We start from the raw sequence: 18,728 nt of genomic DNA on the forward strand, positions 1-18,728 counted from the left end.
GTCACTCCAGAGAGTGAGGGACTTGAGAAGGCACTCCCACTCCCACAGAGTGAGGGGTTGAGGTGATCACCCTCAGTGAGTGAGGGATTGGAGAGGGCACTCCATTAGAGTGAGGGGTTGAGGGTGATCACCCTCAGTGAGTGAGGGATTGGAATAATGACTCCCACAGAGTGAGGGGTTGGAGTGATCACCCTCAGTGAGTGAGGGACTTGAGAAGGCACTCCCATTCCCACAGAGTGAGGGGTTGGGGGTGATCACCCTCAGTGAGTGAGGGATTGGAATTGTCACTCCCACAGAGTGAGGGGTTGGAGTGATCACCCTCAGTGAGTGAGAGGTTGGAATAGTCACTCCCTTAGAGTGAGGGGATTGGAGTGATTACCCTCAGTGAGTGAGGGATTGGAGAGGGCACTCCCACAGAGTGAAGGGTTGGGGGTGATCACCCTCAGTGAATCAGGGATTGGAACAGTCACTCCCACAGAGTGAGGGGTTGGAGTGATCACCCTCAGTGAGTGAGGGACTTGAGAAGGCACTCCCACTCCCACAGAGTGAGGGGATTGGAGTGGTCATCCTCAGTGAGTGAGGGACTGGAATAGTCACTCCCTTAGGGTGAGGGGATTGGAGTGATCACCCTCAGGGTGAGTGAGGGATTGGAAAGGGCACTCCCACAGAGTGAGGGGTTGGGGGTGATCACCCTCAGTGAGTGAGGGATTGGAATAGTCACTCCCTTAGAGTGAGGGGTTGAGGGCGATCACCCTCAGTGAGTCAGGGATTGGAACAGTCACTCCCACAGAGTGAGGGGTTGGAGTGATCACCCTCAGTGAGTGAGGGATTGGAATAGTCACTGCCACTGTACAGAGCAGCTGCTGCATCACTGGAGGTGCTGTCCTTAGCTGGAGATGTAAAATTGATGTAAAAGACTCAGAAACACTGCTTCAAAGAGGACCAATTGTCCCTAGCCTTCTGGCCAATGCTCACTGGTCATCAGCATCATTATTATCTTGTCTTGGCTGCTACGTTCCCCACCTTAAACCATGGATGAGAGCGAGTGTGGAGGCCGATGGTCCAGGTGCAGGTAGATTGGACTAGCTAGGTGGCCAGGTTGCCATAATCAAGATGGGCCGAAGGGCCTGTTTCTGTGGTGTAGTACTCTACCATCTTGACTGGTGTTTTGTTGGAATACACTCAGGTGATGAACCATGCTAAAAACTGCAGTCCTTCCTTTACTAAATGTTCAGAACGACAGGCGATTGATTGGGAATTTAAGCAGATCATGGTGTCCATTCCCTTTGTACATTGGAGATTATCAGTGGCCAGAGTGGTCGCGATTCCAACCTGCACAACAAGCAGGAGCAGGCAGAGGCCACCTTCCCTTTTGAACGGCTCAAGACCATGGCTGACATTGCTTAGGCCTCAGAATGCGCTCTCCCTCTGTCCCTCCATTATAAGCACAAATCCATCAATCCATCTTGAACTGAGCCTCCACAGTGATCCAGGGAAGAGAATTCCGAAGATTCGCCGTGCTCATCTGAACCTCAAAAGGCTGCCTCCTATTCTGAGACTGTGACCTCTGGTTCTGAAATCCTCGTCCAAAGCAAACATTCCGCATCCTCACTGAAGGTTTTCTCTCCCCTCGAATGCAATCTCCTTTCATTCATCTAAACGCCTAAGAACGCTCAGTCTGCGCTTGGCAAAAAACGCCCTATTGGCCTGCCAGTGCATTGAGATGCCTGTGGAGGAATGCTGCCAATTGGCACATTCCAGACTACACAAGGACGTGCTTAGGGAAGCACTGAAGCAAGGGCTTGGTTGGGAAGGACCAGTGTAGGGCTCTTCTCCTACTAGAGAAGGAGGGGCCAGGTTGGGGGAAGGAAGCCCCTCAATTATTGTAATAGGGATACCGCCCTAGGGAGCTACCTGAGTGGTGGAGGTGCTATGGATGTGTAGGAATGTAATGCAAAACAGCACTGATAGTACTTTTTTAAGATTATGGGGACACTCAGTCCTCGTTTATTGTCATTTAGAAATGCATGCATTAAAAAATGATACAATGTTCCTCCAGTATGATATCACAGAAACACAAGACAGACCAAGACTAAAACTGACAAAGACCACATAATTATAACATATAGTTACAACAGTGCAAAGCAATACCGTAATTTGATGAAGAGCAGACCATGGCACGGTAAAAAAAAAGTCTCAAGTCCCGAAAGCCCCAACATCTCAGCCAGACAGTAGAAGGGAGAAGCTCTCCCTGCCATGAGCTTCCAGCGTCGCAAACTTGCCGATGCAGCATCCTGGAAGCATCCGACCACAGTCCGACTCTGAGTCCGTCCGAAAACTTCGAGCCTCCGACCAGCCCTCCGGCACTGAGCACCATCTCTGCCGAGCGCTTCGACCCCGCCCCCAGCCACCGAGCAACAAGCAAAGCCGAGGATTCGGGGCCTCCCCTCTGGAGATTTCGGACCACACAGTAGCAGCGGCAGCGAAACAGGCATTTCAGAAGTTTCACCAGATGTTCCTCCGTGCTCTCACGTCTGCCTCCATCAAATCAGAATTGTGCATGGCCTCCTACTTGACAGATAACAGATATTCATCACTGGAGAGGCCGTGTGCTCTACGTCGCGTCGCCAACTTCTCCTCCTCCGCACTACGTGTTCACTTTGAATGTAGAGAATGTAAAGAACGGCTTATTCTTGTAAATATTTTTCTATCACGAAGAAGTTTATTTGGTTTAAAGAAAAAACTATCTTCCTGGAGACTGTAGTCCCGTTCCAAACTGTGGCCCCTTAAGAGATGTCAAAGCAGGGTCCAGTATGTTTGCTTTGATATCGGGGCTTTCCATTTAAAATAACAGCAAAGTCCCCCAGCCTCTTCAATAGAGCTCACCAATATGAGAGAACTGGACAAGGCTGCAATGCTTACAGCAACAGAAACCATTCTGAGACTAAATGGAACATTATTGTGTTTCTTAATAGCTCCTTCGTTCCATATTTCTATCTCAGTGTAGAAATATCATTTATAAGCTAATGTCAAAATATCTTTTAAAAGCTAACGTGACTCATAGGGTTTCACTGAAGTACTTAAACAGGGGTGTGACATATGCAAGTATGTGAAAGGAAAGCAGTCTTTACAGTAAATGTTCTGGTGTTAATGAGTACTGGCTGAGTGATTAGGTGGGCAGGATATAGGATATTGAACATTTAAATTGCCTTGGCAACAGAACTGCTGCAATAAAATACCAAACATTGCTTTAAATTGTTCAGACTCTACAGAAAGCTCCCTTCGTACTGAAGGTAATGGGAGCTGCTACTGAAGGCTACCTTCTGCGCCAATGGCTTATTAATCCTCCGCTCTCCTGGGACGACAAAGGACGGCTGCTGGAGGCAAAGGAAACCAAAGGCTTCTTTCCCACTGCCGCTGCAGCAGGCCTGTCAATCACCAGGCCAGAGACTGGCAAATGTAACAAGGAGAGAGAGGGGAGAAAAGAGTCTTCAGCACCACAGACATAATGGGAATTTATTTGAGGATTTTTAATCACGGGCCTTTATATAATCTGGGAGGCGATGAACTGCATGTTCAATGCAAAATGTGGCAATGGTTCAGATATGTGTATGGTCCTCATTTAGATTCAGATATGGAAGGTCTTTTGGGTGATTCCAGACTATTCATGCTTAATTAACAATCGCTCCCGCTCCATCCCTGCCCGTGCAGCAGTTAAATGAGTCCAAGAGGAGAAATCTGTCCGAAGTCACTCACACTAAACTGGTCCTACTGACTCATATATTGTATTCCTCTCGTTTCAGCATAGTGAACTGGGTCAAATACTGGCAAGGGAGAACACTGATGTTTAACTCCAAAAACCAAGGACTAATTTCTATTCCTAGCTGTACAGCATTCTCAGCCATATGTTCAATACTTTTATTGCATTTCCAGGAATAATCCTCAAAACTTTTAAAAACATTTTCAGAATCAAGGCAATGCTGTAAAAGTTACCATTTATTGCCTACCACTGTCCATAACTGGGAAGGTAGTGGCGAGCGACAGTATGTACAACTGTAGTTCTATTGGGAAGATGCTCCTCCAGTTGGGACAGGTATTCCAACACAACCCCATGGAAGGACAATGTATTTTCCAAGTCAGGATAGTGCTCAGTTTGAAGAGGAATCTGCAGTTTGTGGAGTTCCCAAGCACCGCATTCTCAGGAAGAGGCGATCTTCCCTTTCAAACTGCACAAGATCATTGTTTAAACCTCAGAATGCACTACCCCTCTGTTCCCATGTATTTAATGACGATAGAGGTAAAGTATTTGGAGGTGCTGTTAGATTGGCCAAGGCAAGTAATTTCAGTGCTTTGTGCAAGATTGGCCATTGTGAACATCGCTTGGACACGTTGCTTAAATCACTCGTCTCGTGCAACTTTTTAGTGTGGAAGCAAAATTAAGAATTGTGCCTTGTGCCTGTCTGCAGTTTGTCACATTTGCTCCAGCTCTTCCATGCATTTTCCACACTCATGTACAAAGGTCCTTAGATTTTGGCAGTGATGTCACGTGGAAGACCCCTGTAAAGCTGAGTCTCTTTCACGAAAGCGGGCAACCGAGACCACCTTCTGCATTAGTCTGATGGAACGCATCTTAACTGGCCTTCCACTCCTCTCCCTTTTGCCACGCGATGCCCCTTCTCCTGTACCCCTTTAATTTTGATATTGTTTGAGACATATGGAGCTGTTACGGTAATTGCTATTGACCTGTTATCCAGAGGCCCAGGTTCAAATCTCTGGATTGTGCAAAACAGCTCTTGGCCTGAAAAATAACTGCAAAAGCCTGCCTGGTTGACTAATCATTTTCAGCAGAGGAAATCTCCTCCATCTGCACCTAATCTGGACTATATGTGATTCCAGTCCCACTCTGTGTGGTTGAATTTCAAATCTCTCTTAATGGTCTAGCAAGCCATTCATTAATGTTGGGAAATACATATATATTGATCTTGCCAGCAATTCCCATGTCTCAAAAAATGATTAACACTCTTCCCTCAATACGTCTGGACCCTATCCTGATACTTCTCACGCAGATGGGATTACTTCTGCAGCCCTCACTTCCCAACGGAGTTGCTGACCCTTGTTGTCCTGACCTGATCTTCAAGGCCCAGGCGACATACCTTGGGTTTTGAGTGCAATAGGTATTTGTCTCACATAAAGTTGCCCCACTGCGTTGGAACCCAACACAATGGATGGTGGAAGAATTTCTAAATAGCAAGCTTTCCTCTTGGCCCAACGACTGATATGGGGATTGTACCCTTACCTTTCCACTTTTGACATTCTCCGTGCAAGACTTGATGTACATTGGCATCGCCATGACAACCTCCAGCCAGGCCTGTACAGTACCCGCCTTCCAGTGAGACATCGGCATGGTCCTTGCAATCTCCACCTGCTGCAACCTGTCCAGATGCTCATCGCCCTCAGATAAGCTGAGGCTCAGGTTTGTGGGGCTGGACAGACCATCAGAATCTGTAGTGAAGAGAAATGGTAGCATCAGCAAAGCTTCAAATTCTCTTATGATTTTATAGTGATATGCTGTCTTATTTTACATTTTCTTTCAGTTAAAAAAGTTGGGATGAATTCCTGTAATTTCCTCCTCCCCCTTCCATCTTCTTCTATTCCCCAGTCTATCTTCTTGTTTCTTCTCCTCACCTGCCTATCACCTCCCCCTGGAACCCCCTCCTTTCCCCTCTCCCATGGCCCACTCTCCTCTCCCATCAGATTCCTTTTTCTCCACTCTTTGCCTTTTCTACCTATTATCTCTCAGCTTATTTCTTCACCCTCCCTCCCTCCCCCCACCTACCTGGTTTACCGATCACCTTCTAGCTTGTACCCCTTCCCCTTTCCCCCACCTTTTTATTCTTGCATGTTCCCCCTTCCTTTTCAGTCCTGCTGAAGGGTCTTGGCCCCAAATGTCTACTGTTTATTCACTTCCTTAGATGTTGCCTAACCTGCTGAGTTCCTCCAGCATTTTGTGTCTGTTGCTCTGGAAATTCCAGCATCTGCAGAATCTCTTGTGCTGATGAATTCAGGGAGCTGAGGCATATTGTTAATATTGTTATAGGAACACCAGGAATAGGGTTGTCTACTCAGCTTCTAGAGCTTTGCCTGTCATTCACTAAATCATATCTGATCTGTCTTCCAGGCCAATACACTCATCTTTAATCCACTCTTGTTTACCCAATGAAACCATGAGGTTTCCCAAACTCCCGGTACCCATACAGGGTTCTAAGCTTCCACTGCTTCTTCTGTGGGAAATGTGCTCCTGATGTCACACTCAAATGGCCCAGCTCCAACTAGCTTTGGATTGTGTCATCACAGGAAGCGAGCAAACTTTCCATTCCCAACACAAATTGAATGTGATGAATGACAGTAAAATAAATCTCTGCCGGCTCCATAGTGGGTGAGGCACTGAGGTAGTGTGAGGAGAGTGTTGTAGAGATAATCATAAAGTGCATTACAGGAAGACCCAGTGTGGCAGTTCTGCTTTTGTTCGTCCTTTGTGTGGGGAGGAGAGATTTGGGAGTTGATGATTGTGCTGCCATTCTTTTCTTTCTTGGTTTTGTGGCTGTCTGGAGAAGAAGAATTTCAGAGTTGTATACTTTGATAATAAATGAACCTTTGAACCTTTTTGACAGGAAGTTTCTACTGCATTGAATCCTTTTGTTATTTGAAAGAGCTTGAGTGGATTAATACCAACTTCCATTGAAATGTCACCTTTTGCACATCAGAGAAACGTTTAGTTTGTCTGTATTCATGTTGAATGGCATTTAATCTGAACTTGAACTTGAAATGGCTCAAGGTCTTTCATAGGAGGGCTACAAACATAAAGTATAATATTGAATTACTTTAAGAAGATGAGGTATGAAGCCCACTCCCCAGGCTTGTATAGAAACTAAGCTTGTTGGCCGGCTCTGCTAACAGCCACTGGCCTCAGCAGTGAGAAAGCCAGCTTACATCTAGGGTTGGTATGACTTGGGTCCCACCAAACCGGAAAGTTGGGGTGTTTGACTAATGAAACTCTGGTTTGGGCAGATGCTGTAAAAACTCTGCTCATACACAATTGATGGTCAGCAAGAAGTAACAAATTGCACACTGCTTAATACTATAAAGGAAGTACATTTACAAATTTCAGCTTTATTGAACAGTTAGTAAGAAAATGAAAGGGAGAAAGAAATAAAAGGGCCATTACAGTTAACCCACTCCAAATGTGCACATACAGTTGGAGCTCATCTTGAAGTTGTCCTTTTTAGTCACGTGCTGGATCCGCGGTCTGCGTGAAAGCACGCACCATATTCCGATCTTCGCTCAATATCCATCTCGAACCAATAGGCTCTCCCTTGGGAGTCTCAGCCTTCCTCCATGGAGCCATTCGTCTGCACAAAGCACCTTGTGCAACAGGGACGGCATCTTCAGCCTTCTTCCCTACTGTCCTCTCACAGTTCCCACCAAAAAGATCCCCCAAACCAGACTACTGTCCTTCTGAAAACCCTTCCCCACTATCCTGACTGGCTGACTCACATTCCTGAGTTGGACAACGAGTCCCTACCCTAGCCGAAGCCAAAACACGCTTTCCAGCATGGCACACTGCTTTTACAGAAAACTGCTTGTAATGAAATATCTACAGCATAGCATTGCATGTCGAAAACCTCGTGGTTGGACTTTAATAAGCAGGACCCTCAACCAGGTCTGATCAAGACTCCCTGTCTCAGCACACCTCCTTTCTCTGTCATATGTGCTAAATGCTTGCGCTCCATCCTTCCTCTATCAACCAGCCAGTTGTATATGATAAATTGTGAACATTCTAAGTTATAGTGTTCTAAGGGTCCAGAAGTCTCCCATTCAATCAACAGTCTCTGCTGAGCTACCAGGGTTTAGCAGAAATGATGGTGGTGGTCCATCATATCCCTTGAACTTAAAAGGGCTTAGTCAGAAGTGGTTGGCTACAAAGAGCAAACTTTCTGTTCCCAACACAAATAGAATATAATGAATGGTGGTTGAATAAAACTGTGTTAGCTCCATAGTGAGGGAGGCACAGAGGCAGAGTGAGGAGTGTGCTGTAGAGATAGGTGACATTGAGTATAGAAGGAGCTTAGAAGAGATATTACAATTCCACAGGGGAAGATATGAGTTCATGGTATTGGGGAAAGTGTGAATAGGCTGAAGACTGGTAGAGTCAGAAAGGTAGAAGACAGAGTCAGAATAAATAGGAATTTTTCAGACCGGAAGGATGTAACTAGTGGAGTGCCCTCAATGATCCAGAGGAGCTAGGGGCGGCGGGGGGCAGAGTATGAGGTATCCAAATGTGCCAGCGAAAGGTATAATATGATGAGGATGTTTGGAATTTGCAACAAGATATAGATAAAGTAAGTGGCAAAGAAATTTGGTGAATAGGGTTTAATGAGAGAAAATGTGAGATCACACACTTCAGTACAAGGATTTGAAGGCAGGCTATTATCTAAATGGAGAGAAATTGCAAATGAGAGAAATACAGAGGGATCTAAGTTTCTTGTGCATGAATCAGAAATATTTTGCGGGCACGTGGTTATAAAGATAAATGCAATATTGGTCTTTATTACAAAGGGCTTTGAGTTTAGACAGAGAGGTATTTTATATAATTGGACAGGGAATTGGTGAGGCCACACATGCAGTATTGTGCTCCGCTGTGGTCCCCTTATTTAAGAAATTATTTATTGGCATTAGAGATTTGCCAGGTTAATTACTGCAATGAGAGGATTCTTCTCTCATGAGTGGCTGAAGAGTTGGAACTGTACTATTTCGGATTTAGAAGGATGAGGCGTGATTTGTTTGAAACATATATATATATAAGGGTGGACGTCAAGATGTGAATTAGTCTCAGAGGGGCTGGTTACTCGATAATGGGGTGGTCATTTAAAACCAAGGTGTGTAGGAATTACCTTTTCCCAGACAGTGATGAATCTCTTGAAATCTGTACCCTGAATGACGTGGAGGTTAAGTCCTTAGAAGTACTTTAAAGAGAAGGAAGAAAGATTTCTGGAAGATCTGGGAATTGAGGGGTATAGGACAGTGGCACAGAGGCAGAGCTGAAGTCTGGGGCAGATCAGCTGTGAATGTATTGAGTGTTCTAGTCCTGCTCTGATCTTGTATAATAGAACAGAGTAACAGAGTCTAGGAAATCAAAGAGTTCTGGCAGAGGAGTAGGGCATATGGTGAGTGGATTAATGTAGTTTCAGAGGGTTTGAGGAGTGGTACAGAAGATCGGTTTTCAGTAGAGATGGACTCTATGGCAATAATTGGGTGAAAGGAGAAATCAGGAGGAGGAAAGTAAACACTGAAGTAGTACAGATTAATATTGAGAAGTGACAATGAATTTTTTTCGGTGTGGGTTCAAAGAAAGGACAAAATAGAATGATTTCCATTAACTCAAATGTGTGTGCAATACTTTTGCAATGTTGTCACTGGAGAAACACAATAGCAATGCAGAGTGCAGTTAACTCAAAGTAATAATGGCCAGACAATCTGATATACTGTGTGTGTGTGCTTGGCTGTGGGAGAACCACTAGCTAGGAGACAAGGGAGGAATATTCAGAGATGAATGATCAGCTGGTCAGTAGCCGCAGGAGACATGGGTCCATGTCTCATCCAATAGTCGATGCTGTAGCCCTCTCAAAACTACTTGGGTGTAGTAAAATGTCTAACAATGCCTCATTTTTTTTGTGCTGCATTAGATCTGGAGTAACAATTATTTTGTTCTCCTTTATACTAGCATAAAGGAAATGACATTAAACAATCATGGATCAGAGCAAAACCAGAGGTGAAAACCCAGTCACACAACGAGAAGACATAAGGACAGGTGACCCAAGCCATCCAGGGAGGGAAGGCTGAAACAACAGAGGGCTGGGCCACAACTGACTACGTGCAAGGAAGCAAAGGTGCACAATTCTGACTTTATGCCTCTGTGACTCTAATTACACGTTGTGGGCTGAAACATGCAAGTATGGGCGAAGTAACACTTCCTGTGTGGGGCGACAAGCACAAAATGCTAACAGAACTCAGCAGCCAGGCGGCTTCTATGGAGAGGAATAAGCGGTCGACGTTTCAGGTCGAGACCCTTCATCAGGACTGGAAAGGAAAGGGGAAGAAGCCAGAGTAAAAAGGTGGGAGAGGGGATCGAGTCTGGGTGAGCACAGAGTCGAAGAGTCTGACAGCAGCAGAGATCACAGAGGGAGAGTGGTGAGAGAGGGTCTCATGGAACGCCCATTGAAGAGAAGAAGTGGGCAGGGATTGAGAATCTAAATCTGCTGTATACAGCAGGTTCCAACTGAGAGGGAAGCAACTTGTTCATCACACGCACAGAACTAAAGACAGGAAACACTCATCAGATCAAAAGGATGTAAGAAATAGGTTATAAGATTATTAAACGGTCCACTAGTATGATAAGACAGACTCTTGACCTTGTAATCTACCTCATTACATAGAAACATAGAAAACCTACAGCACAATACAGGCCCTTCAGCCCACAAAGCTGTGCCGAACATGACCTTAACTCAGACATTACTGAGGATTACCCATAGCCCTCTATTTTTCTAAGCTCCATGTACCTGTCCAGGAGTCTCTTAAAAGACCCTATCGTATCTGCCTCCACCACTGTCGCCGGCAGCCCATTCCATGCACTCACCACTCTCTGTGTAAAAAACTTAGCCCTGACGTCTCCTCTGTATGATCTTGCACTTCATTGTTTCCTTGTATTGCATCTTTTCTGTAGCTGTTAGACTTTATTCTGCGTTATGTAAAAGTTCCTGACGAAGGGTCTAGGCCTGAAACGTCGACTGTACCTCTTCCTAGAGATGCTGCCTGGCCTGCTGCGTTCACCAGCAACTTTTATGTGTGTTGCTTGAAATTCCAGCATCTGCAGCATTCCTCGCGTTCTGCATTATGTTATTGCTTTACTGTGTTCTACCCCAAGGCAGTATGTAATGATCTGATTTGTATGAAATGTATGCAAGACAAACTCCAAATGGGTACATGTGACAGTAATACTTATTATAATTCCAAACAGTAACCAGAGTACGTTTCCATGGGATCATCTCTCATTTCTTCAAATTCGAGAGAGTTCAGGCATAGACTGCTCAATCTCTCCTCATATAATGAACCAGCATCTCCAGGAATTAGTCAACTGAACCCTCACTTCATCCCCTCCAGAATCATGTTATCCTTCATTATAAATACTAGAAAGTCTGAAAATGCTGGAGATTCAAAGCAACACACACAAAATGCTGAAGGAACTCAGCAAATCAGGTCGCACCTATGGAAATGAATAAACAATCAATGTTTTAGGCCAAGGGACTTCTTCAGGACGTCCTGACGAATTTCCATAGATGCTGCCTAACTCGCTGAACTCCTCCAGCATTCTGTGTGTGTTGCTTATCATTCATTAGGCAAGGAAGATTCTACCTACACAAAAAAATTCCACATGTGGACTCACCAGGGTCCTCGGTAGCTGTAGCAAGATCTCTCTGCTTTTCCTTTCATTTTCCCTTACATCTGATGTATGTGCTAACCAACCTCTCAACGATGAGTGTGGAAGGAACACCACAGTCCTTGTATGCTAAAACCTTCCAATCTCCCACCATTTAATAACCACTCCTCTTCTCTACTTTTCTGACCCATATGACCTCATATTCTTTCACAATCCTCATACCAAGCCCTGGTCCATCCACTTAGCCCCAGTATAACCCGCCAAAGCCTCTTCACAATCACAGTCCAGACTGTATCCGAGAGAGAAAGTTAAGATCTGAGCCCATGACTTCTTGTCAAATCTCTGAGTATCCAGGAAATGCTAACGCTACCTTTGCCTGCACAAATGCCTTGGGACCAGCTGATTGCCTCCAGTATCTGTTCTATTTTCCTGTTCTATTTTATGGCCTTGTGAAATGCAGCATTAGAAGGTGCATCTGGCTCCATGGACAACGTCTGCATTGTATTCTTTTCAGCATAGTCTTGCCCTCATTTTAGGCGAGGACATGCTGAGGACAACAGACAATAGGTGCAGGAGTAGGCCATTTGGCCCTTCGAGCCAGCACTGCCATTCACTGGGATCATGGCTGATCATCCACAATCAGTATCCAGCTCCTGCCTTATCCCCATAACCTTTGATTCCACTATCTTTAAGAGCTCTATCCATCTCTTTCTTGAAAGCATCCAGAGACTTGGCCTCCACTGCCTTCTGGGGCAGAGCGTTCCACATATCCACCACTCTCTGGGTGGAAAAAGTTTTTCCTCAAAACTTTTGTGAGGAGTGAGGTTAGGATTAATTCTATACTTTCAAGATCTGTATGTTCCTACCCAAGCCATCCTGACTGTCCTCGAATGCCGTTGACAGCCTGCTATGGAAACACCAATGCCTAGGAACAGAAATGTCTATGCAGAAAGTGGTAGATACAGCCAAGTCCATCACAGGAAAAGCTCGCCCCGCCACTGAGAACATTCATATGGAGTGCAGTCACAAGGGAGCAGCATCCGTCATCAAACACCCCCACCATCCAGGCCATACCCTTTTTCTCATCACCACCATTGGGCAGGAGCTAACAGAACTTTAGGTCGCACTCCCCAAGTTCAAGAACAGTTATTACTCTACAACCATCAGGCTCTTGAATCAGCATGGACAATTTCTGTTCTGAACTGATTCTATAATCCAGAGACTTGTGTTCAATAATGTCACAACTCGCGTTCTTGGTATTATTTTTTATTTGCACAGTTTGCCTTCTTTTGCACGTTGGTTGTTTGTCAGTCTTCGCCTGTTTATGCATAGTTTTTCATAAAATTCTATTGTGTTTCTTTTTATTGTGTAAATGCCCGCAAGAAAATGAATCTCAGGGTTGTATATGGTGACATATATGTACTTTGATAATAAATTTACTTTGTACTTTGAACTTGAAAGATGGCGGTGAAATGCAGCAGTCCTTCTGGTGAAAGTACTCTCATAGCACAGGGATTTCCAAGGTTCAGGCCCTGCAGAGGTGAAGCAGCAACAATATATTTGGGCATAGCGGTTAACACAACGCTCTACAATACAGTCGACTTGGGTTCAGTTCCCACTGCTGCCTGTAAGGAGTTTGCACGCTCTTCCCTTGACCGTGCAGGTTCGCTCCAGGTGCTCTGGTTTCCTCCCCCAGTCCAAAGACGTACCGGTTAACAGGTTAATTGGTCGTAGTAAATTGTCCTGTGATTATTTTAGGGTTAAAGGAGGGGGTTGCTGGGCAGTGCGGCTCGAAGGGCTGGAAGGGCTTGTTCGGCTCTGTGCCTCGATAAATAAAGATAAATATTTGCAGTTTACAGCGGCATGTGATTTGAAGGGGAATCTGAAGGTGGTGGTGCCTCCAAGCACATGCTGTCTTTGTCCTTGTACTATCTCAGCAACCTTGTTACAATGAAATGATGGCATGCAAAACCAAGTTTTCCTCTGTACCTCAGTACAAAAATAAACCACTTTACCAATTTACCTCTCAGGTCGTAGAGTTTCAAGACTTAGGAGATGCATTTGGAGTAGACTAGGCCTATTAATCGGGCAGGAGGGGCTCCTCAGCCTTGGACGGCAGCCCGCCTAGGAGAAGGAAAACTCTGATTTTAAACCTCCGCTGCCTTGCGGCCATACCCACCCATGGGAAAGGCTTTGGGAGTAAACCCCGAGGAAGAAATCTGGAGCCCGGGTCCCTAAGGCTGTTTGATGTTGTTCACAACTTCACTCTGGCAACCGCTGCGACGACACTGGTGTCAAGCTGTACCGGCGCTTTCCCTTCCCTTGGACTACGTCAGTGACGTGGAGAGGGGGAACCCGCTGCATGGGCAACAGCCAGTTCTTCAAATCTTCCCGCCCAGGCTTGCGCCCTGGAGAGGACACAGTCCACCAGAGGCGCAAACCTGTGATCCCCTGGTATTGACGGCTGCCTCCTACTAGGCCTATTAAACTGCCAGTATTTGCTGGCTCTAAGCTCAGTCCCAAGACTGCAGAGGGATGATGTGTGTTTTTATCACACACCAAGAGCAGTCCTCACATCATACACCTTGAGTGAAGTTTGAGAGAACCAGTTAACAGTATCCTAAAGGTATGTTATTCATGTTTTAATTAAGTCTTTATTTGAAAGTTTATACCAGCCTACATAGCTTCAGATATCATTCTTGCTTTTACCAAACAGAATAGATCCTATTCATCAAAGTAACCACTGTCTCTAAATCAATCACTTTTAAATCCTTTGCTAATGGAAAATCCATTCCCACATGGAGGAAATGTCCCTGTTATAATCTTTTAGCCACATTGCATTTGGATTTCAATCACCACATTTCCGAATTCTGGGGATCAGATGTTAATTGTTGTGGAGAGCTTGCAGGGATGAGATTACAGCGATGAGGGGCTGCGACCGGGATCACAAGGCAACTATGATCTCTGCTCCTTTTGATCCGGGTTTGCTGATCTTGGGTTGGAGCACATCTACATGAAACGTTGTTGTAGAAAAGCAGCAACCATCATCAGAGATCCTCACCACCCAGGCCGGGCTCTTTTCTTGCTGCTGCCATCAGGTAGCAGGTACAGGTGCCTCAGAACTCACACCACCACATTCAAGAACATTTACTATCCCTCAACCATTAGCACTTGAACAAAAGGGGATAACTACACTCATTTAAGGACTCTTTTATCTTGTTATTTCAAGTTTGTTATTTATTGCTATTTATTTATTATCTGCATCTGCCTCGCTTCTTTATAGTTTACAGATCTGTTTACAGTTACTCTTCAAATAGATTTGCCCGCAGAAAAGGAATCTCAGGGTTGTATGTGGTGACATGTATGTATCCTGCTAATAAATTTTACTTGGAACTTTGATGTAAGTATGGGATGGGTAACTGTACCATTAAATGCTGCCTTCACAGTTTTGGGGTTGACGTTGTTTACAGTTTTCTTTCAACGGGTACCCCGTATCTCTACTCCTCAGCATTTCCGTCCTCAAAGATAAAAAACAATTATCAATCTTTCAGCCTGTGCAAATGCTCTCCACAATCTGCGTCTTGTCTTTTTCCTTGAAGTCCCTGAACAAACTATCCCATCCCAAATCCTTGCCCACCCCTCCTGAATCTCTTACTCACTCTTCCTTCAGTTAGTCCTGACGAAGGGTCTTGGTCTGAAACGTCGACTGCACCTCTTCCTAGAGATGCTGCCTGGCCTGCTGCATTCACCAGCAACTTTGATGTGTGTTGCTTGAATTTCCAGCATCTGCAGAATTCCTGTTGTCCACCCCTCCTGAACTAGTTTCTGCTCCTACCACGACACAGGAACAGCTCTGCCAAAGTCTGTGTCCTGCCAAGTAGCTTTGTCAAAGGTAACCCCTCCCTCTGCAACGTTCTCAGTCTTGCTGGGGCTTTTGACATGGTTGGCTACACAATTCTCCGACAACACCTTCCAATTGTCACCCAGCCTTATCAGCCTCCAGCCTTATCTACCCAGCTGTAGTCGTGACCTCTACCTTTTCACCTGCCCTGCCACCTCTAGCATACCACAAGGATCTCTCTTTACTCACAATCTCCTCCCACTTCTCACCTACATGCAGCGTCTTGGCAAAAACATCTGAAAATATAGTCAAAGTTTCAGAATCAGGTTTAATATCATCGGCATATGTTGTGAAATTTGTTGTCTTTGCAGCAGCAGCACAGTGCAAAACATAATAATAGAAAAAAAACATGAATTGAAATAAATATATATGCATTAAATAGTTAGATTAAAAAAGTAGTGCAAAAATAGAAATAAAAAAATAGTGAGGTAGTGTTCATGGGTTCAATGTCCATTCAGAAATCAGACGGCTGAAGAAGCTGTTCCTGTATCACTGAGTGTGTGCCTTCAGGCTCCTGTACCTCCTCCCTGATGGTAGCAATGAGAACATGGCATGACCTGGGTGATGTGGGTCCTTAATGATGAATGCCATCTTTTTGAGGCATCGCTCCTTGAGATCCTGTGCAGTAGCCGCACCCCCTCCCCCCCCACCCGCCCGCATACCAGACCGTGATACAGCCAGTTAGAATGCTCTCCATGGTACATCGGTAGAAATTAGCGAGTGCTTTTGGTGACATACTAAACCCCTCATATTCCTCGTGCAATACAGCTGCTGTTGTGCCTTCTTTGTAGCTACATTGATATGTCTGGTCCAGGATGTCTGGTCTCAGAGGTATTGACACCCAGCAACTTGAAATTGTTCACACTTTTCACTTCTGATCCTTCCATGAGGATTGGTGTGTGTTCCTTCCTCTTACCCCTTTCTGAAGTCCATTTGTACAATGGCCACAGTCTATCTTTTCTCTCTTCCCTCCCACAGCACCCGTCCCCAACCAACCTCTAAATTGTGAGCCTGCTTCTCTGACATCCAGAACAAGTTGAACTGACATTTTCTTTAATGAAATATTGGGAGTTCCAAAGCTGTTGCCTTTGAACAAAACCCTGACTATACCCCTCTTCCCAGCAACTGGAAATGAGTACATTACTGCGGGGAGAACACGATCACAAATCCAAGGTTATACCCTTGTTGGCCTACATTCGTTACTAATTAAGTACAACTTTATTTTTAAATTTAACATCCCTGCTTTCAAGCTTTTACTTATTAATTTTATTATTATTAATGGCTCCGTCTGTCTAAGTAGACAATGGATGCACCCTGGGGGTGCAGGCCTGGGCGATGAAAATGGAGATCCTGGGCTGCCCAGACATCAAGATCCCCCTCTCGGCCTCGCGGATGTGGTCCAAAGGAATGTGAAGCAGTACGTTTGGCATCAGCTTGGCTGCAGGAGCTGCCGGGAGGTGACGTGATAACGTCATCCAACCGCCTTAGGGGCTCCACTCTGGATTTGTGTAGGGTTTACTCCTTCGCCTTTTCTTCTCCCGACAAGGCAGTGGGATCCGCAACCCTGGATAGGGGCCCATACCGGGTACTGTCAGCCGGAGCCAGCTGAGCCTGGAACTCATGTAAGGCAGGGTCGTCACGCCCTGTAGTAGTGACATATGGAGCCACTACCCACTACCCACTACCTAGTTTTAATTTATTATTAATTTATAGGACGATATAAAGAAAATATATAAAATTTATATATTTCCTCCGTCTCCGCCGCATCTGCTCTCAGGAAGAGGCTTTTCATTCTAGGACGAGGGAGATGTCTTCATTTTTTAAAGAAAGGGGCTTCCCTTCCTCCACTATCAACTCTGCTCTTAAACGCATCTCCTCCATTTCACGTACATCTGCTCTCACTCCATCCTCCCACCACCCCACTAGGAATAGGGTTCCCCTGGTCCTCACCTACCACCCCACCAGCCTCCGGGTCCAACATATTATTCTCCGTAACTTCCGCCACCTCCAACGGGATCCCACCACTAAGCACATCTTTCCCTCCCCCCCTCTCTCTGCATTCCGCAGGGATCGCTCCCTACACAACTCCCTTGTCCATTCGTCCCCCCCATCCCTCCCCACTGATCTCCCTCCCGGCACTTATCCGTGTAAGCGGAACAAGTGCTACACATGCCCTTACACTTCCTCCCTTACCACCATTCAGGGCCCCAAACAGTCCTTCCAGGTGAGGCATCACTTCGCCTGTGAGTCGACTGGGGTGATATACTGCGTCCGGTGCTCCCGATGTGGCCTTTTATATATTGGCGAGACCCGACGCAGACTGGGAGACCGCTTTGCTGAACATCTACGCTCTGTCCGCCAGAGAAAGCAGGATCTCCCAGTGGCCACACATTTTAATTCCACATCCCATTCCCATTCTGACATGTCTATCCACGGCCTCCTCTACTGTAAAGATGAAGCCACACTCAGGTTGGAGGAACAACACCTTATATTCCGTCTGGGTAGCCTCCAACCTGATGGCATGAACATTGACTTCTCTAACTTCCGCTAGGCCCCACCTCCCCCTCGTACCCCAGCTGTTACTCATTTTTATGCACACATTCTTTCTCTCACTCTCCTTTTTCTCCCTCTGTCCCTCTGAATATACCTCTTGCCCATCCTCTGGGTCACCCCCCCCCCCGTCTTTCTCCCTAGGCCTCCTGTCCCATGATCCTCTTGTATCCCCTTTTGCCTATCACCTGTCCAGCTCTTGGCTCTATCCCTCCCCCTCCTGTCTTCTCCTATCATTTTGCATCTCCCCCTCCCCCTCCAGCTTTCAAATCCCTTACTCACTCTTCCTTCAGTTAGTCCTGACGAAGGGTCTCGGCCTGAAACGTCGACTGCGCCTCTTCCTATAGATGCTGCTTGGCCTGCTGCGTTCACCAGCAACTTTGATGTATGTTGCTTTATATAAAATTTAGCCTTATTTGTCACACGCCCTTCAAACCATACAGTGAAATATATTGTTTGCGTTTAGGATGTGCCAGGCAGCCCACAGTGTCACCATGCTTCCAGCGGCGACACAACAATGCTCACAACTTACTAATTCTAACTGGTACATCTTTGGAAAAGTGGGAGGAAACCACAGCACCTAGAGGAAACCACAGCACCCAGAGGAAACCACATGTGTACACAGGGAGAAGGTACAAACTCCTTACAGACGGCGGTGGAATTGAACCCCGATCTTACAGCTGGGGCTGTAAAGTGTTGGGCTAACTTCTACGCCAGCATGCCACTCACAAGATCAGTATTTGTTGCCATTCCTAATTGTGCCTTTAAAAAAAATGGTCCTGA

General features: G+C 45.7%; 1 protein-coding gene across 4 annotated transcripts in view; it reads right to left on the reverse strand.

Annotated features, from left to right (window-relative positions):
• Positions 1 to 18,728, reverse strand: part of LOC134337820 (kazrin-like) — a 719,044-nt gene that overhangs the window by 70,980 nt on the left and 629,336 nt on the right. For all 4 annotated transcript variants that reach the window (XM_063033089.1, XM_063033088.1, XM_063033091.1 and 1 more), the window contains one exon: positions 5,297 to 5,502. In XM_063033089.1, coding sequence (XP_062889159.1) covers positions 5,297 to 5,502 — 206 coding nt within the window. The remainder of the gene's footprint in view (positions 1 to 5,296; positions 5,503 to 18,728) is intronic.

This window comes from Mobula hypostoma, chromosome 25 (genome assembly GCF_963921235.1).
Source record: "Mobula hypostoma chromosome 25, sMobHyp1.1, whole genome shotgun sequence".
Taxonomy (NCBI): domain Eukaryota; kingdom Metazoa; phylum Chordata; class Chondrichthyes; order Myliobatiformes; family Myliobatidae; genus Mobula; species Mobula hypostoma.